At 32.4% G+C, this 13,104-nt stretch overlaps 1 protein-coding gene across 1 annotated transcript in view; it reads right to left on the bottom strand.

Annotated features, from left to right (window-relative positions):
• The window catches only part of LOC103777921 (CUB and sushi domain-containing protein 1-like), a gene marked incomplete at its 3' end in the record, with an annotated part of 42,094 nt that overhangs the window by 6,923 nt on the left and 22,067 nt on the right, over positions 1–13,104 (bottom strand). Inside the window, exons 8-12 of the mRNA XM_008945484.1 lie at positions 12,287–12,398; positions 11,034–11,213; positions 4,775–4,936; positions 3,576–3,688; positions 2,763–2,850 (exon numbers count right to left, since the gene is read on the bottom strand). Of these exons, the coding sequence (XP_008943732.1) occupies positions 2,763–2,850; positions 3,576–3,688; positions 4,775–4,936; positions 11,034–11,213; positions 12,287–12,398 (655 nt within the window). The remainder of the gene's footprint in view (positions 1–2,762; positions 2,851–3,575; positions 3,689–4,774; positions 4,937–11,033; positions 11,214–12,286; positions 12,399–13,104) is intronic.

Below are 13,104 nucleotides of genomic sequence, written 5' to 3'. Positions count from 1 at the left end.
TAGAGTGAAATTTAAAATTCATGTCTCATGATGTTCTACACTTTTAAGAGTTGATCAGTTTCAAGAAATGAACATGTGTTTCACAGACATGGATCTAATATGTCACAGATACAAATTAATTATTCATATATCATATTTCTTGTCAATATTTGTTATCTTAATCTAGACAAGCTAAAAAAAAAAAAGTACTTTGAAGAAAAATAAATAGATAAATAAATAAATAAAGGTAATTCAGTTTCCCAAGAGGAAATATAGGAAAACAATCATTTGTTGAAGCAAGTGTCTTTTCTCATAAATACACTTTTCATACACTTTTAAATGCAGTCCAAATTGGAACGAACTAAGATTTTTAGAGTAAACATCTCCCAGAACTGTAGTGGTGAGGCACAGGCACTCAGCAATTACAGAAACTGAACATAGCTAGAGACTTACAGCCTTTAGAGTCCAAGTTATTAAAACAGAACAAGCAAAAAGCCCCCAGCAATGACTGATTGTTTGGCTAAACAGGTTAAATAATTTTGTGGCACAACTTGAGTCCCTTAGAGCAGGCTCAGACACAATTTATACTCTTTTGGCAGACTGATAACAGAGATCTCTTTGCCCTCTGGGTTATTGTCTGAGGCTACAAGCACACAGAATTGCTTCTGAAAAAGGATAAAGAGTACTTAGAAACAAAAGTTCTTTCTTTCATGTCATTTAAGTTCCAAGACTGAGCACATCCACTGAGCCCGGTCTTTCTCTAGTATTGTGTGATAGGAAAATAGGGAATGCTGCATCAAAAAGATTAGTCTTTCAAATTTAACCAAGTATTTCTCAATAAATGCTGTTCTTTGAAGTATACTGCAGATGAAGAATTTCACATTACATTATGCATGCACCAGTGCATGCATACTTCTGGCGTAGTGTGAAGGCAGCAAATAATTTAACTTCCTGGAGGAACAGGAATATGTTAAATCTTCACCTGCATGACATATGAGATCATTACCTGAGCAGACTACTCATGAACAGTATAGATTTTAAAAAACAAAGAAAGTTGTCCTTGAATATGAGACAGTGTCGACAAATATTATGACCTGTCTTGGCTGGAATTTTTGTTTCCTTGTAGCTGTAAATTCTTCAATAGAGAACAAGCAAACTATAGAAAATCAGTGTCTATTTCACAATCACATAAAGAAATCTTCTAAAAGAGACTGCATTTGTAGGAAGCTGAGATGTCAAAGCTGAAGACTAGAGGCCCTCAGCCTAGGAATGCATGTGTAACTTGGACACTTTGGCTCCTCACTAGCCTTGGGAATATAAAACTGTGATCTCATATTGCAGCTCTAACTGGTGATATGGGTAATGCTTTCCACTACTGTAGAATACATCCACCAGAGAATGCTGTTTGTCATTCTGCTTGTTCTTCATTTATCCCCATGAGTTACTCATTTCCCTGCTAAAACACGTGGATCAAAACTTTTATTAGGTAGCTGACAAACCATGGATACCATTTTTGGCAAGCCTTAAGAAAAAAAAAAAACCAAACAAACAACAAACCAACAACAAAACCATATACACATAACAAAACCAACAAACCATACCCTCACTGTTCAGAGATACCAAAGGCTGTTAAACAAGTCAGATGTTTGAACAAATCTTGATGCTTTACTTTTACATTGTGCTTGTTAAAATCAGAAAGAAAAAGCAGATTAGATATTAGAGTGATATGGATTATATGAAAGTGCAGGCAGACAAATAATCTGCCCCACATGAGTTTCCCCTGAAGTCTGAAACTGTACAGCTTCAGCAACTGGCAGTTGTTAGTCTGAGACTCTGAAAAGTAAACATATACAGCAATTTGAGAGGTGGCCAAGATGAACAAATCCATAGCATAAGTGCTATTACAGCAGTTAACAGAGAAAAGAAAAACAAAGGTGATTTAGATGAACTTTAAAGGGCATTGAGTGCAGCTAATGGAGCTGAGGCAATTTATAAAATGTAGATACAGCCTGCTATAGATATATTAGCTGGACTGTCTCTTCCTCCTAGCCCAATACATTGCTGTACTGTGCTTTGACGACTCTGCAGTAGTTCCAGAATCAGGAAATGCAGATGTCTACACTTGGTATTTACCAAAACTATTTTACAAGTAAATATTTACTATTTTGCAAGTAAATATTTAATGAGTAAATGTTTTATTAGTTTTTACAACAAAATCATTCTATGAATGAAATAACTAATTTTTCGCCAGCTCCTGGAGCACTTGAGTCCATAGGTATAATATACATCTCTGTCACATCTAATATTTTTGACAGTGAATTAGAATTCTATGGAAATATATATACATTCTGAAAACATTCATGAGCAACAAGCACTCAAAATGATGGTATTAAAATCAGTGTTGACTCTGTTTACTCTTCCTGTATGATTCTAATTGCAATTTATACATTTGAGAAGAAAATGTCTTTGCATGGCATGACACTCCTGGTACTTTCAAAAAGACATTCACAGAAAAGCAAGCAGTTGCAGCAGCATTCTCTTTAAGAGCATCCTGTAATCATTTCTTAGTTTGCTATATTAGAAAACACAAGATAGTAACACGTTAAGCAAAAATCAGTATTTGAACAGTATATTTCAAATATGCATATTTCACTATATTTTTTGTAATAGCATGGCATGAAATAAACATGCTTACTTCAGCTAGACAGCTGAGTAATTTGTTGACTTCACTCTTGCAAGAATCAATAAGATTGTACACATTAAAGCTCTATGAATGCATTTACCTTGTCTTTGGAGCATAAATTTTCCAAAGTCTTTTCCATGTATATCACCTTGATAGGTAAAAACACCTCTTTCAAGTCCTGAGGATACCTAGAATACATTGAAAAAGAAAAATGATTTCTGAAACAAGTACATAAGAATGTTTAATCATTTGTTCTTCCGGCTCAGAAGAGATACATGGAGCCCAGACTTTAACATCTTTCCTTTAAAATATTAATGAACTGTTCATGCTTATACAATACTTAAGTTTAAAATTTGCATCAGTATTAAGCAAAGTTTCAAAATAACACGTGGAATAACTTAATAATATCTGATGCATATTGCTGGGTTTTAAAACTCTCTAACTGGCATGCAGATAATTGAATTAATATAAAGATATAAAAGTCCACTGAATTGTTAGACTTAAAATTCTTTTCCATACAAAGCACCACAAAGGAGAACTGCAAAGAGTAAATTAACTCTTTTTATTCAAGATTAAATGAAATTTTATTACAGTGAACTATTTACCAAACCAAAAAAAGGACAGTATTTCTAAAGGAAAAATTCCCACTCCTATCTAAGAAAACAGGGCAAAACCCTGGAAAAATATGCTGATTCATTCCACCTTCACTTCAGTAAACCAAAAATTTCAATGGAATTGTGGCAGATAGAAATTTGTATACACATTTTTGAAAAGAAAAATAGTGTGATCTCTACAGTGACATTGAGTGCTGTATTCCGTATTTGTCATGTAAAAAGTTGGATAGAGTTATACAGGAAATCATAAACTGCTTAAAACACATGCAAACTTTATCCATAGCGGTCTGGTTACTTACATAACCATCTAGTGCCCATTTGTCATTTTCAAACTTGCTTACAAAAATGTCACTAGGTCCTTTAATTTGAAAAACTTTCAAAAGCAAGTGGGCTTCTTCTTTCTTGTAAACACCTATTAACATAAAAGAGGTAACGTATGTCTTTTAAACAATTTTTCAACCAGTTTGTTCAAGCACACTTTCAAAGCTAAGTATATTGCTCTAGAACTAAAATATTTTCTAAAAACCCTTCTGTAACAACAGAATTTTATAACCTGGAAATAAAACAAGATTTAATGTGCAGTAATAGCAGGATCTTAATTTACAGATATGTATCCTACATCATACTTGATAATAGGATACAAAGATAGTTTTGTACTTTTTAATTTTATATATAAATTGGCAAGAACCTTTGCCTTTTCATGCAGTATTTCAATAATTCTAAATACAGATAGAACTCCTTGACTGGAATTTCCTTGAACTGGAAAAAAAAAAAAAAAAAAAAGATTTTATTCACATCACAACAGTATATTGCTAAGTATATTGCTAGTAAATATTGACAATGAAGCAAAAGAAAATTTCCCATTTGGCAGCCAAATACTAAAATTGCCTTTGAACTCTTGGCCTTAAAGTGTCCTGATAACTGATAAAGTTCTTTTCAAATATAGCTTTGATGAGAAGTGAAATCAGAACTTAACAGTCAGATTTGCAGAAAGGAATATACAATATTAATTAAAATAAATGCATAATTTAATAGATCATTAAACTATCTGTGCCATTATCGAGAAAATATTTTTTTTAAAGCGTATATTAATCACTATTGAATAATTGGGCTTTTCATTGGTACAGTTCTTTAAAATGCCTATATACACTTTTTTTTTTGGTATGAATATTTCTGTGAGTTCAACACATCAATACTATACAAGATTCTGAGATTTAAAATGCCTCTCAATACTTATTTGAAACATAAGGGGAAAAATAGATGGGTGACCACATATAAATTGACTGAAATCTGTGCAGACAATTACATTAGTATCCAAGGATCTTTTTCTTTTGCAAAATAAACAGAAGAAGATTTTTAATGGAAACAAAGTTTTTGTTTCATTTTGTGTTTGGTGGAAAACATAACACAACTGAACAGATGGGAAAAAAAAAAAAAACAAAAAAAAAAAACCAAAACCTGAAAGAAAAGCTTTTTCAAGACCAAGTTCTGGACCTACCTGATAGTTTGAGTTGTATGTTCGATGCCTCAATGAATGTGGCATTCACTTTGCTGCTTGTAGTATTGAACCAATCAACAGTCAGAGTAGCAGGTTGTCTTTTTCCTAAATATTCATAAAACCCTTTCCACAGTGAATTTATAAAAAACACATCTGAAGGAACTAAATAAAAAGGGGCAAAAAAGAAACAAAGAAAGGAGTGAACTACAACCAAGTAGTAATCTTTCTAGACATACCTGTGTTCTTCATTTTTTATGTTGTAGCATCAATCTACTGTTCTAAGGAGTTACTATAGTAAAAGTTTTACAACACTAAAAACAATATATCTAATGACCTTCCCACACAATTGCCTATAATATACTACACCTGTCCATGTAGGTTCTTAATAACGTAGGTTCTTAAATAACCTCACACTGCATAGCTTGTGTGCTTCAGTGAATGTCCTCAAGGCTATGAAACATAACTGACTGTTCCCCTAAAGCCCTGTAGCTTTAAGGTATGATAAAAAAAGGAGAATAATATTCTGAAGTCAGGGATTGTTGGAAGGAGACACCGACTTAGGTTACTCCTTTTGTTTCATGACTCTATTAAAGCATCACTGTGGATGATTTTCAACTGAATATCAGTTGAATATTCAACTGAATTCACTGAATTCCAGACACAATTTAACACAGGTTTTTTATCAGTAATCTTTACACTCCACATCTTTTCTCCAAACAATATTATGGTACCTGTAAACACTGAAGTTTTCAGAGCAGGGAACTTTTTTTGGTTTAAAATATAAGTCTGTTTCCCAGAAAATGCATTTTGAATAATCTGAAGTAAAAACCTTTTAAAATGAAGCATGAATTTTATATATTTAGCTCATTTATCTTTTTCCTCTATATAGAAAAAAAAATATATTTACAAGTCATTAAATGTTGTATTTCAAATATTTAGCTAAATCACCAACGGAGTAGTAAAAGTCATTTAACAGTGTCTGCAATATTAATATTAATTGAAAAGGAAACACAGAGAAAAATTCTTAAAATATTTTATGTCAGATGCATTTACAGGATGCTACTTGTCTTGAACATTCATTTCTCCCCTACACATTGCTATATTTTTCCCATATACTTTGCTGTTAAAAAATTTGGGAAGTCTTCCTTCAAACATGATAGTTAAGCTAAACAGTTAATTTGGCCAAAAGAGACCAAGCCCACTTCTGGCCAGGAAGCACCCAGTGTTTCCTGGAAGCTTCTGAGAGGTGCAAGTAATGATTTTTCCACTCTAGTCCTAAGATTTTTCTAGCATTACAATGTGAGAAGTAAAACTTTAAGGATCAAAACAAAATTTCATAACTGTTTAACCAATAACATGAGCTCTTGACAAAATGACAGCCCCAGCAACAATTAAAATTCACCCTCACTATCCCTGATGACTACGAATTATACTAGTATCTAAAGACTGATCTTAGAAGTGTTTCACACTCTTCTAAACTCTTTAAATAAATTATTAGATTTTTTTGCACTTTATCAAAATCTGAGTATGTGTAAAGGCATTTGTCTATACTGAAGGAAATATATCAGTGTACATATCCTGTGTATCCATTTTTATTAAATTCCATGGATATTTCCTCATATATATACCTCAATATATACCATATATTTCCAACAAAACATACTGACAGGCAGTGTATCTGAAAATCCAATGACTGATTAGCTGTTGTCTCTTAAGCAAATTATTACATTTGCTGGTACACATTTCATAAAGCAAAATAATAATAAGGGTTTCAGTGTTTTTTGCCTTCAGTTTGTGCAAAAGCCACAAGCAGATGTTCAAGCTCAACGTGGCATTATTTGAAAACATCAGTAATATGTTGTTTGTACCATCACTGGATTCCAACTGAGTGGCAAACGACTACATGGCTTTGAGTACAACAGCTCCAAATAATGTTAAGCGTGCTCTTTCCAAAGAAAAAAATCTGTTCAGGAATGAGGCTTTAGACAGGGTAACCTCAAATTGATAGTGATAATGTGAAGTATTACATTTTAATTGGTATCTCACAGCCCTTTTAATTTATATATTTTCTGCAAATGTATGAATTCTGTAAATGGTCTTTCAGACTCTTTTTACCTACACATTTCTCATTGCTTTTTTACAATAGGGGCACACAGTAAAATTGAAACCTAGCATTAAAAAAAAAGGTATAAAAATTATTTTTATTCTTTTGCTTTTAATTAAAATTTTGTGTCTGAAGTTATTTTTATGAAGATGAACACCTTATATTACTGATATGAACCTGACAGGTATTATGTAAGACTCTCTAAAGAGGAAGATACCATACTTCCTTTTGTCACATTCAACATCTTCAGTATCTTGTTTCTCAAACCATCTTAACCGTCAATAACAGTTGTTGATCTCTGAGAAAGAGTACTATTGACCCAGGTTTTACAGAATTTGCACTTGCTGCAGATGGACAGGATCAATAGGGGAAGAAATGCATTTCTGCTTCCTCAGTCATGTTTCTAGAAAAGGTTAAAATGCAAGTGCTGTAGTGCCACGGATACTGCTGCGGAATCAAAGTGCCTGTGACCCAGTTCTGCCAAGCCCTTGCAATGTCCCTGCCTTTCCCACCCACTGTGGGCAAAAGCAAAAATGGGAAAAATGAACCGGGTATTGTCACATTAATACTGCACCAACTGTGGATTCTCATCAGAAAGTGACAAATGAGGAAATTCATGGCCATGCACTAGAACGGCTTACTAACTGTTTTTGCAAAGAGCATAGGAAGTAGTGAGAACCGTGAAACCCAGAGTAGTTCTTAAACTTCACATGGATATTGTGAGATTTCTTTACTTGCAGCTTACATTCAATTACAATTTGTGGTAGTGTAAAAATGATTGCTACTATTGCCTATGAAGATATTAACCCCAGCAAAAAAATAGCCAATTACTAAACAATAATAAACATCATTTATATCTAGATATCCAAAGGTGGGAAATCTGAACATCACTCTATGCTTTTAAAAAACTCTCTAGTTTAGTAATATTAGCTTTGTTCCATTTAAAATACAGTTGACAGCAAATGGATTCTAACAAAAGTCAAAATAACAAGGTAAAGAATATGCTCCAAAATACACAGTGTTCTATACTAAAGACAATTCAAAATTTAACAAGACAATAATAGTGAAGATTTCCCTTTTAAAAACAGCTTAAAACTCTTCCTTGTTAATTACTGTAGTCTGTTACACAGTTTCAGTTCTCTGCTTACTATTATTGGCATTTTCAATCATAACATTTCATTTTTTTTTTTTTTTAAACACCTTTCAAACAGTACTTACTTACCAAAACTATTTATAAGAGACATGACGTGGTGTGGCTTGATACTGATACTCTGCATAGTGAATGTATTTGGAGACTTGATCTACATTTTAATTTGGTACTGAAATTTCAAAACCTGTGTGGTAGCAGATTTATGCATACTGCAGGTGTTCAGTGAGGTGAATCCACCAATAAATGAAGACTGGATATTAATTATAGAGATTGCACATTATATTCTGCTTTATTGTGAGTCTGTAGAAGTAATGCATTTGAAAAGAACTCATTTATGGTTTCATCTGACACTCTCACTAATAAACTCACCAGAAAGGTTAATTATTAGCAGAAATACCTTTTTATCCCATCTACTCTACTCCCATCTACAGAGTACTTCTGTGAACTGCCATGAGTGTGAACCATTAATCTTCTTTTCCCTGCAGCTTGCTAAAATTCCGAATATAGAGCTGCAAGCTCATTTATTTGGTGAAAACCCTGCTCATTGTTAAGCAAGTCAGTGAATTAAAATTAGACCTTCCATTTTCTGAAAATCATTGAACCTAAGAAGATCTACATCAAAGATTTCTTAGATGTTTTTGTCTAGTTTTTCACTGGCAGGAGGAAAAAGTTAACTGTTCTTGAGAAGGCATGGAAAAGCAGCAGTAATATTTGCCTGCTGCTGGTCCATACAGTTTAGGAAAACCTATCTTAGGGTATGTTGAGAGTTTCCAGGAAATGAACGACATCAATATTTCTGAAACTGGTTTTGGGGTGTGGTTTTTTTTTTTTTTTTTTTTTTTTTTTTTTGTTGGTGTAATTTGTTTTTGGGTTTTTTTGGGTGTGGGGTTTTTTTTTTTTTTTTTTGGGGGGGGGCGTATTTTGTTTGTTTGTTTTGTGTTTTCTTACAACACTTGCAACGTAAAGAGCAGAACTTTGCCTGAACCCAATCCCTGCACTTATATTCTACACTCATTATAAGGCTCTCCATTATAGCAATCTCTCTGATATAAAACTACATCAAATGCTGGTTTTGCATATATGTGATTTATCTTTTTGACTTGGAAGGGTTTTTGTGCAATTCACAAAGTCTGTTCTACAGAAATTAGAGAAATGTTGTTTGGGAAAGAATTTCATAGAATAGATTTTCTGTGGCACCTATAAACCTCAATATTTATATTCCTTTGAAATGAATAATAATTAGTTAACTATTTGAAATAGTTTTATTATCCATAACAATCTAGGGTATAAATCAATTTAATTTATTTAGATCTAAAACTCTTCTTGTATACAAACCTGGAGTTTTAGTTATTGTTTCATTAACTTCTCTCACTCCTTTACCTACAAGTAAAAAGACACGTTATCATTTTCATGAACATTTTGTTTTTTAAATAGAATGTTAAAACAATGCCTGATGGATGCAATCATCTTTTAACCAATAGAATAGTATTTAAAACAGAAATAACTGGTCTTGAATACTTCACATGTTCAAACCTATACGCTTACACAAAACTACCAGAAAATAATTTAGGTAAACAACAATTTTACTGTGGAAAGTTGTCTGACTAGCTAAGTATTTCATACGTTTAGGCCTAAAATGTTTATATCAGCCCCAGTGCTATAAAAGAGAGCCTTATAGAGGGGAAAAATACTATCTTTAACTTTGAATAATAGTATATTAAGTATAGTAAAAATTGTGTTAATGAAGTTGGATACATCTATGAAACTAACAAAAGGCAGATAGCTGGCTTAAGATGACAGGATCAGATTTTCATAGGAAAGGATCACAACCAGTGTCAATTGCTACATTTCTGGTAAAATCATCAGAGTTATTTCCATTGACCCCAGCTCAAATACTGGCCTCGTATCATTAGTCATAAAATGCTAAAGTTCCACAGGTTGATTTGGTCTTGCATATTTGCATATTTTTTTTCTGTAAGAGCAGAAATTCGCTGATTAGACTGATCAACTTCTAAGAAAGCACAAAAAGCGTGGAACATTCACAGAGAATTATATAAAAGAAAACTAACAAGACTGTTTACCTCAAATTATTAATTATATACTGCCTATGAAAAATCACCCTTTAGAGAACTACAATAAGATAAATTTTTATGTGCAGTTTATGTCTTGACAATGTTGGAAAAAGCAGTCTGCCCATACATTAATGAAAAAACAAATATTGCTCAAACATCAAATCTAATTAGTGTACTTTGACATATTAGATTCAAAAACCATGTTGCAAATATCTTTCCCATAGTATCTGACTATTTTTCCTTTATTCATATTCAAAATGTAATTTTATGTTATTTTTCTGAATTTGGAACTTATAGTCATGTTTATTCTTGTGAAGAGCAAATTTAACCCTCATAACTATAGAGTTACTCTAGCAAAACTATATGAAATTTACATAAATATAAATATAAGTGGGATCTAGTGAAAAGATTTTTTTTTTTATAGTGTTCTTTTCTATTTAGGAATATTTTCTTAGACAAAAAGCATACCTAAAAGAATCTAAATCCCAAGCTATAAAATAACTTCTTTTGTTCCTAATAGAAAACTGTATATTAAACACTGAATACATTGAAATACGCTTTAAAACTGTGATATAAAGACAAATACAGTTAAAAATTGAAATACTCCTTAAAACTGTGATATAAAGATAAATACAGTTAAAAGTAATACTTTATATTGTTTAGATTTTGTTTGTTGTTGTTAGGGGTAAAATTATGTATATGTGCCTCTGCATTTACACCCATATGTCCTATGTTTTCCTCCATGAGTTCTAGATGCCATGCTCACTTTGTTTTCTTATTTTTTTCTTTCCTATTGTAAAAGCTGTTGTATCATATAAGTCTTTAAATAGCAAGTGGAAAAAAAAAATAACCCCACTGTTATAAAATAAAAATGTCAGAGGAAACGAAATCCAGCCATGTAGGGCCCAACATATCACTTGAGTAGTGACTTACTTTTACAAATAGGTGATTTTCCTGTCCATTTCATATCTGGTTTACATGTCCGATGCTCTGATCCACCAGCAAGAAAAAATCCTGGCTGACAGGTATACACCAAAGTATACCCTAAAGTAGGAAGATCTATTGCTTTCACATCTACATGCGCCGGTGTCTCTGGCTGCCTGCAAGCATGAGCTGGAAAGGTTTTTTTAGGGTTAGAAAAAGTGGTGGTAAACAGTTTCCATAGGATTAGTGTACACAATTTGAAATAAATGCATCCCTTTCATTACGTAAACTCTGTACAACTTTTAGAAACCTCAAGTAGCTATTACCTGTGAAAGTAACACTCTGAAAGTATAATTTTATGATTGTGGGGAAATGGAAATGATGCTATCACATTTTTAAACAATACACCAAAATTAAATCACGATAGCAAACAAAAGAGAGCTAAAATGGAGGGAAGCACATACCATTTTACATGGTGCAAATATTGGTCCTCTGAATTATTGTACTGTTGCAGTTTCAAGTATTGCTTCCACTCAATGTTTTGAATGCTACAGAGTGTTTATTTTGCTAAATAAATTCATTGTAAATTTAAATTGAAATAAAGGTTCCATAGGAAGGCTTTGTCATAGTACATCATAGTACATAGACATGGCTGCTCAGTATGCTTCTTTCACAGTGCTTCATGGTGTGCATTTATAACAACCCAAAGATAATTTGAAATAGGATTAGAATCTAAGGTCATTCTAATGAATTAGCTTAGATCAGTGTATTTTAATACATTAAGTTATTTGATGTCCTCCAATCCATATAGAGCTATACATATGCTCATCGTATGCACACCTATGGATAGACCAGAAAACCCGGATTTTTCCGAGTTCTATTTTATGATTCACAAAATACTAGCCGAAAAAATAGTCCCATGTATATTTCAGGACAGCTTCTGTCCTCTCTTAACCCAATGTACACAAAAAAATCCCTAGATTAATTTAAAGTAGTTAATGCAGTGGGTTAATGAGAACAGACTTATTTTTAATAAAACTGGTAGAACTGTAAGTGTCACAAAAAAAAAATCTAAAAAAGCTTACTTCAGATTAATGTCACAAAGACATCCTCAGTTGTAGAATAAGAAAAAAAAAATACTGTTTTAAAAAAAGTTTACATTTTGTAACATATAATTTACTATGAATTACCACATGCATCACTTTGTAACTGCTTTAAAATTGTACAATATACTAATTCATTAGATAGGAAACTAGACTTACGAATGCATTCAGACTGTATGCCACTCCAAGTTAAATTAGCCAGACAAGAACGGGTGGTAGATCCTTGAATATGATAACCTTTTCTGCACCTGAAAAACACTGTGCTCCCAACCTAAGGATCAAAACAGAATATTAGATAAAAGAGGTATACATCACATGTAATCAGATATAAAGAAAGTGATAAGCTACTAGAGAGACCTTTAAAAAAAAAAAGTCCCCTTTATACAGTTTCTAGAATTAAACTTTTTTAAAAATATGATTAAAAATCTGAGCAATTGATCTTTTGCAATCTTATTGGAAAGCAATAAGTGGAAAAATGAAAAGTATCGACAGAGCTGTGCACATGGAAAAGAATGACACTCAAACATTTCAGTTTATTAGTTTGTTAGTATGACAGAAACAAACTAAGTTACTAAGATGTCTCTCTTTCCTATACATCTGTATATTTTTCAATAAAACTTGATCATAATGTCTGCCTCAAGGGGTTCTCACTGTGTGATTTGAATAAATCCTTTTAAGAGGAAAAAAAGAAAAAGGAAAAAAAAAAACAACTATGAAGAACTGTCCCATCTACAAATAAGTTCACTAGAGAAAACTCCGGGCCACAATTTCTTAGACTGCATTTCTTACTATACACTACTTAAGTTTTACTTCAGATGTTCAACTAGCAGCAATGTTACACAAAGCCTTCCTATGGTCAACTGTGATATGACCCTTCTAGGAACAAAAGGTGAAGTAAATGAGAAAACTATCTTTAGACTTCCACTGAGAATAGAAAAACATGAAAATTGGACACGAAATTGCATATGATGAAGAAT

Source organism: Merops nubicus, unplaced genomic scaffold (assembly GCF_000691845.1).
Source record: "Merops nubicus isolate BGI_N331 unplaced genomic scaffold, ASM69184v1 scaffold178, whole genome shotgun sequence".
NCBI classification, from domain to species: Eukaryota; Metazoa; Chordata; class Aves; order Coraciiformes; family Meropidae; genus Merops; species Merops nubicus.
The sequence above is the reverse complement of the archived record's forward strand: the minus strand, read 5'-3'. Positions and strand labels throughout refer to the sequence as shown.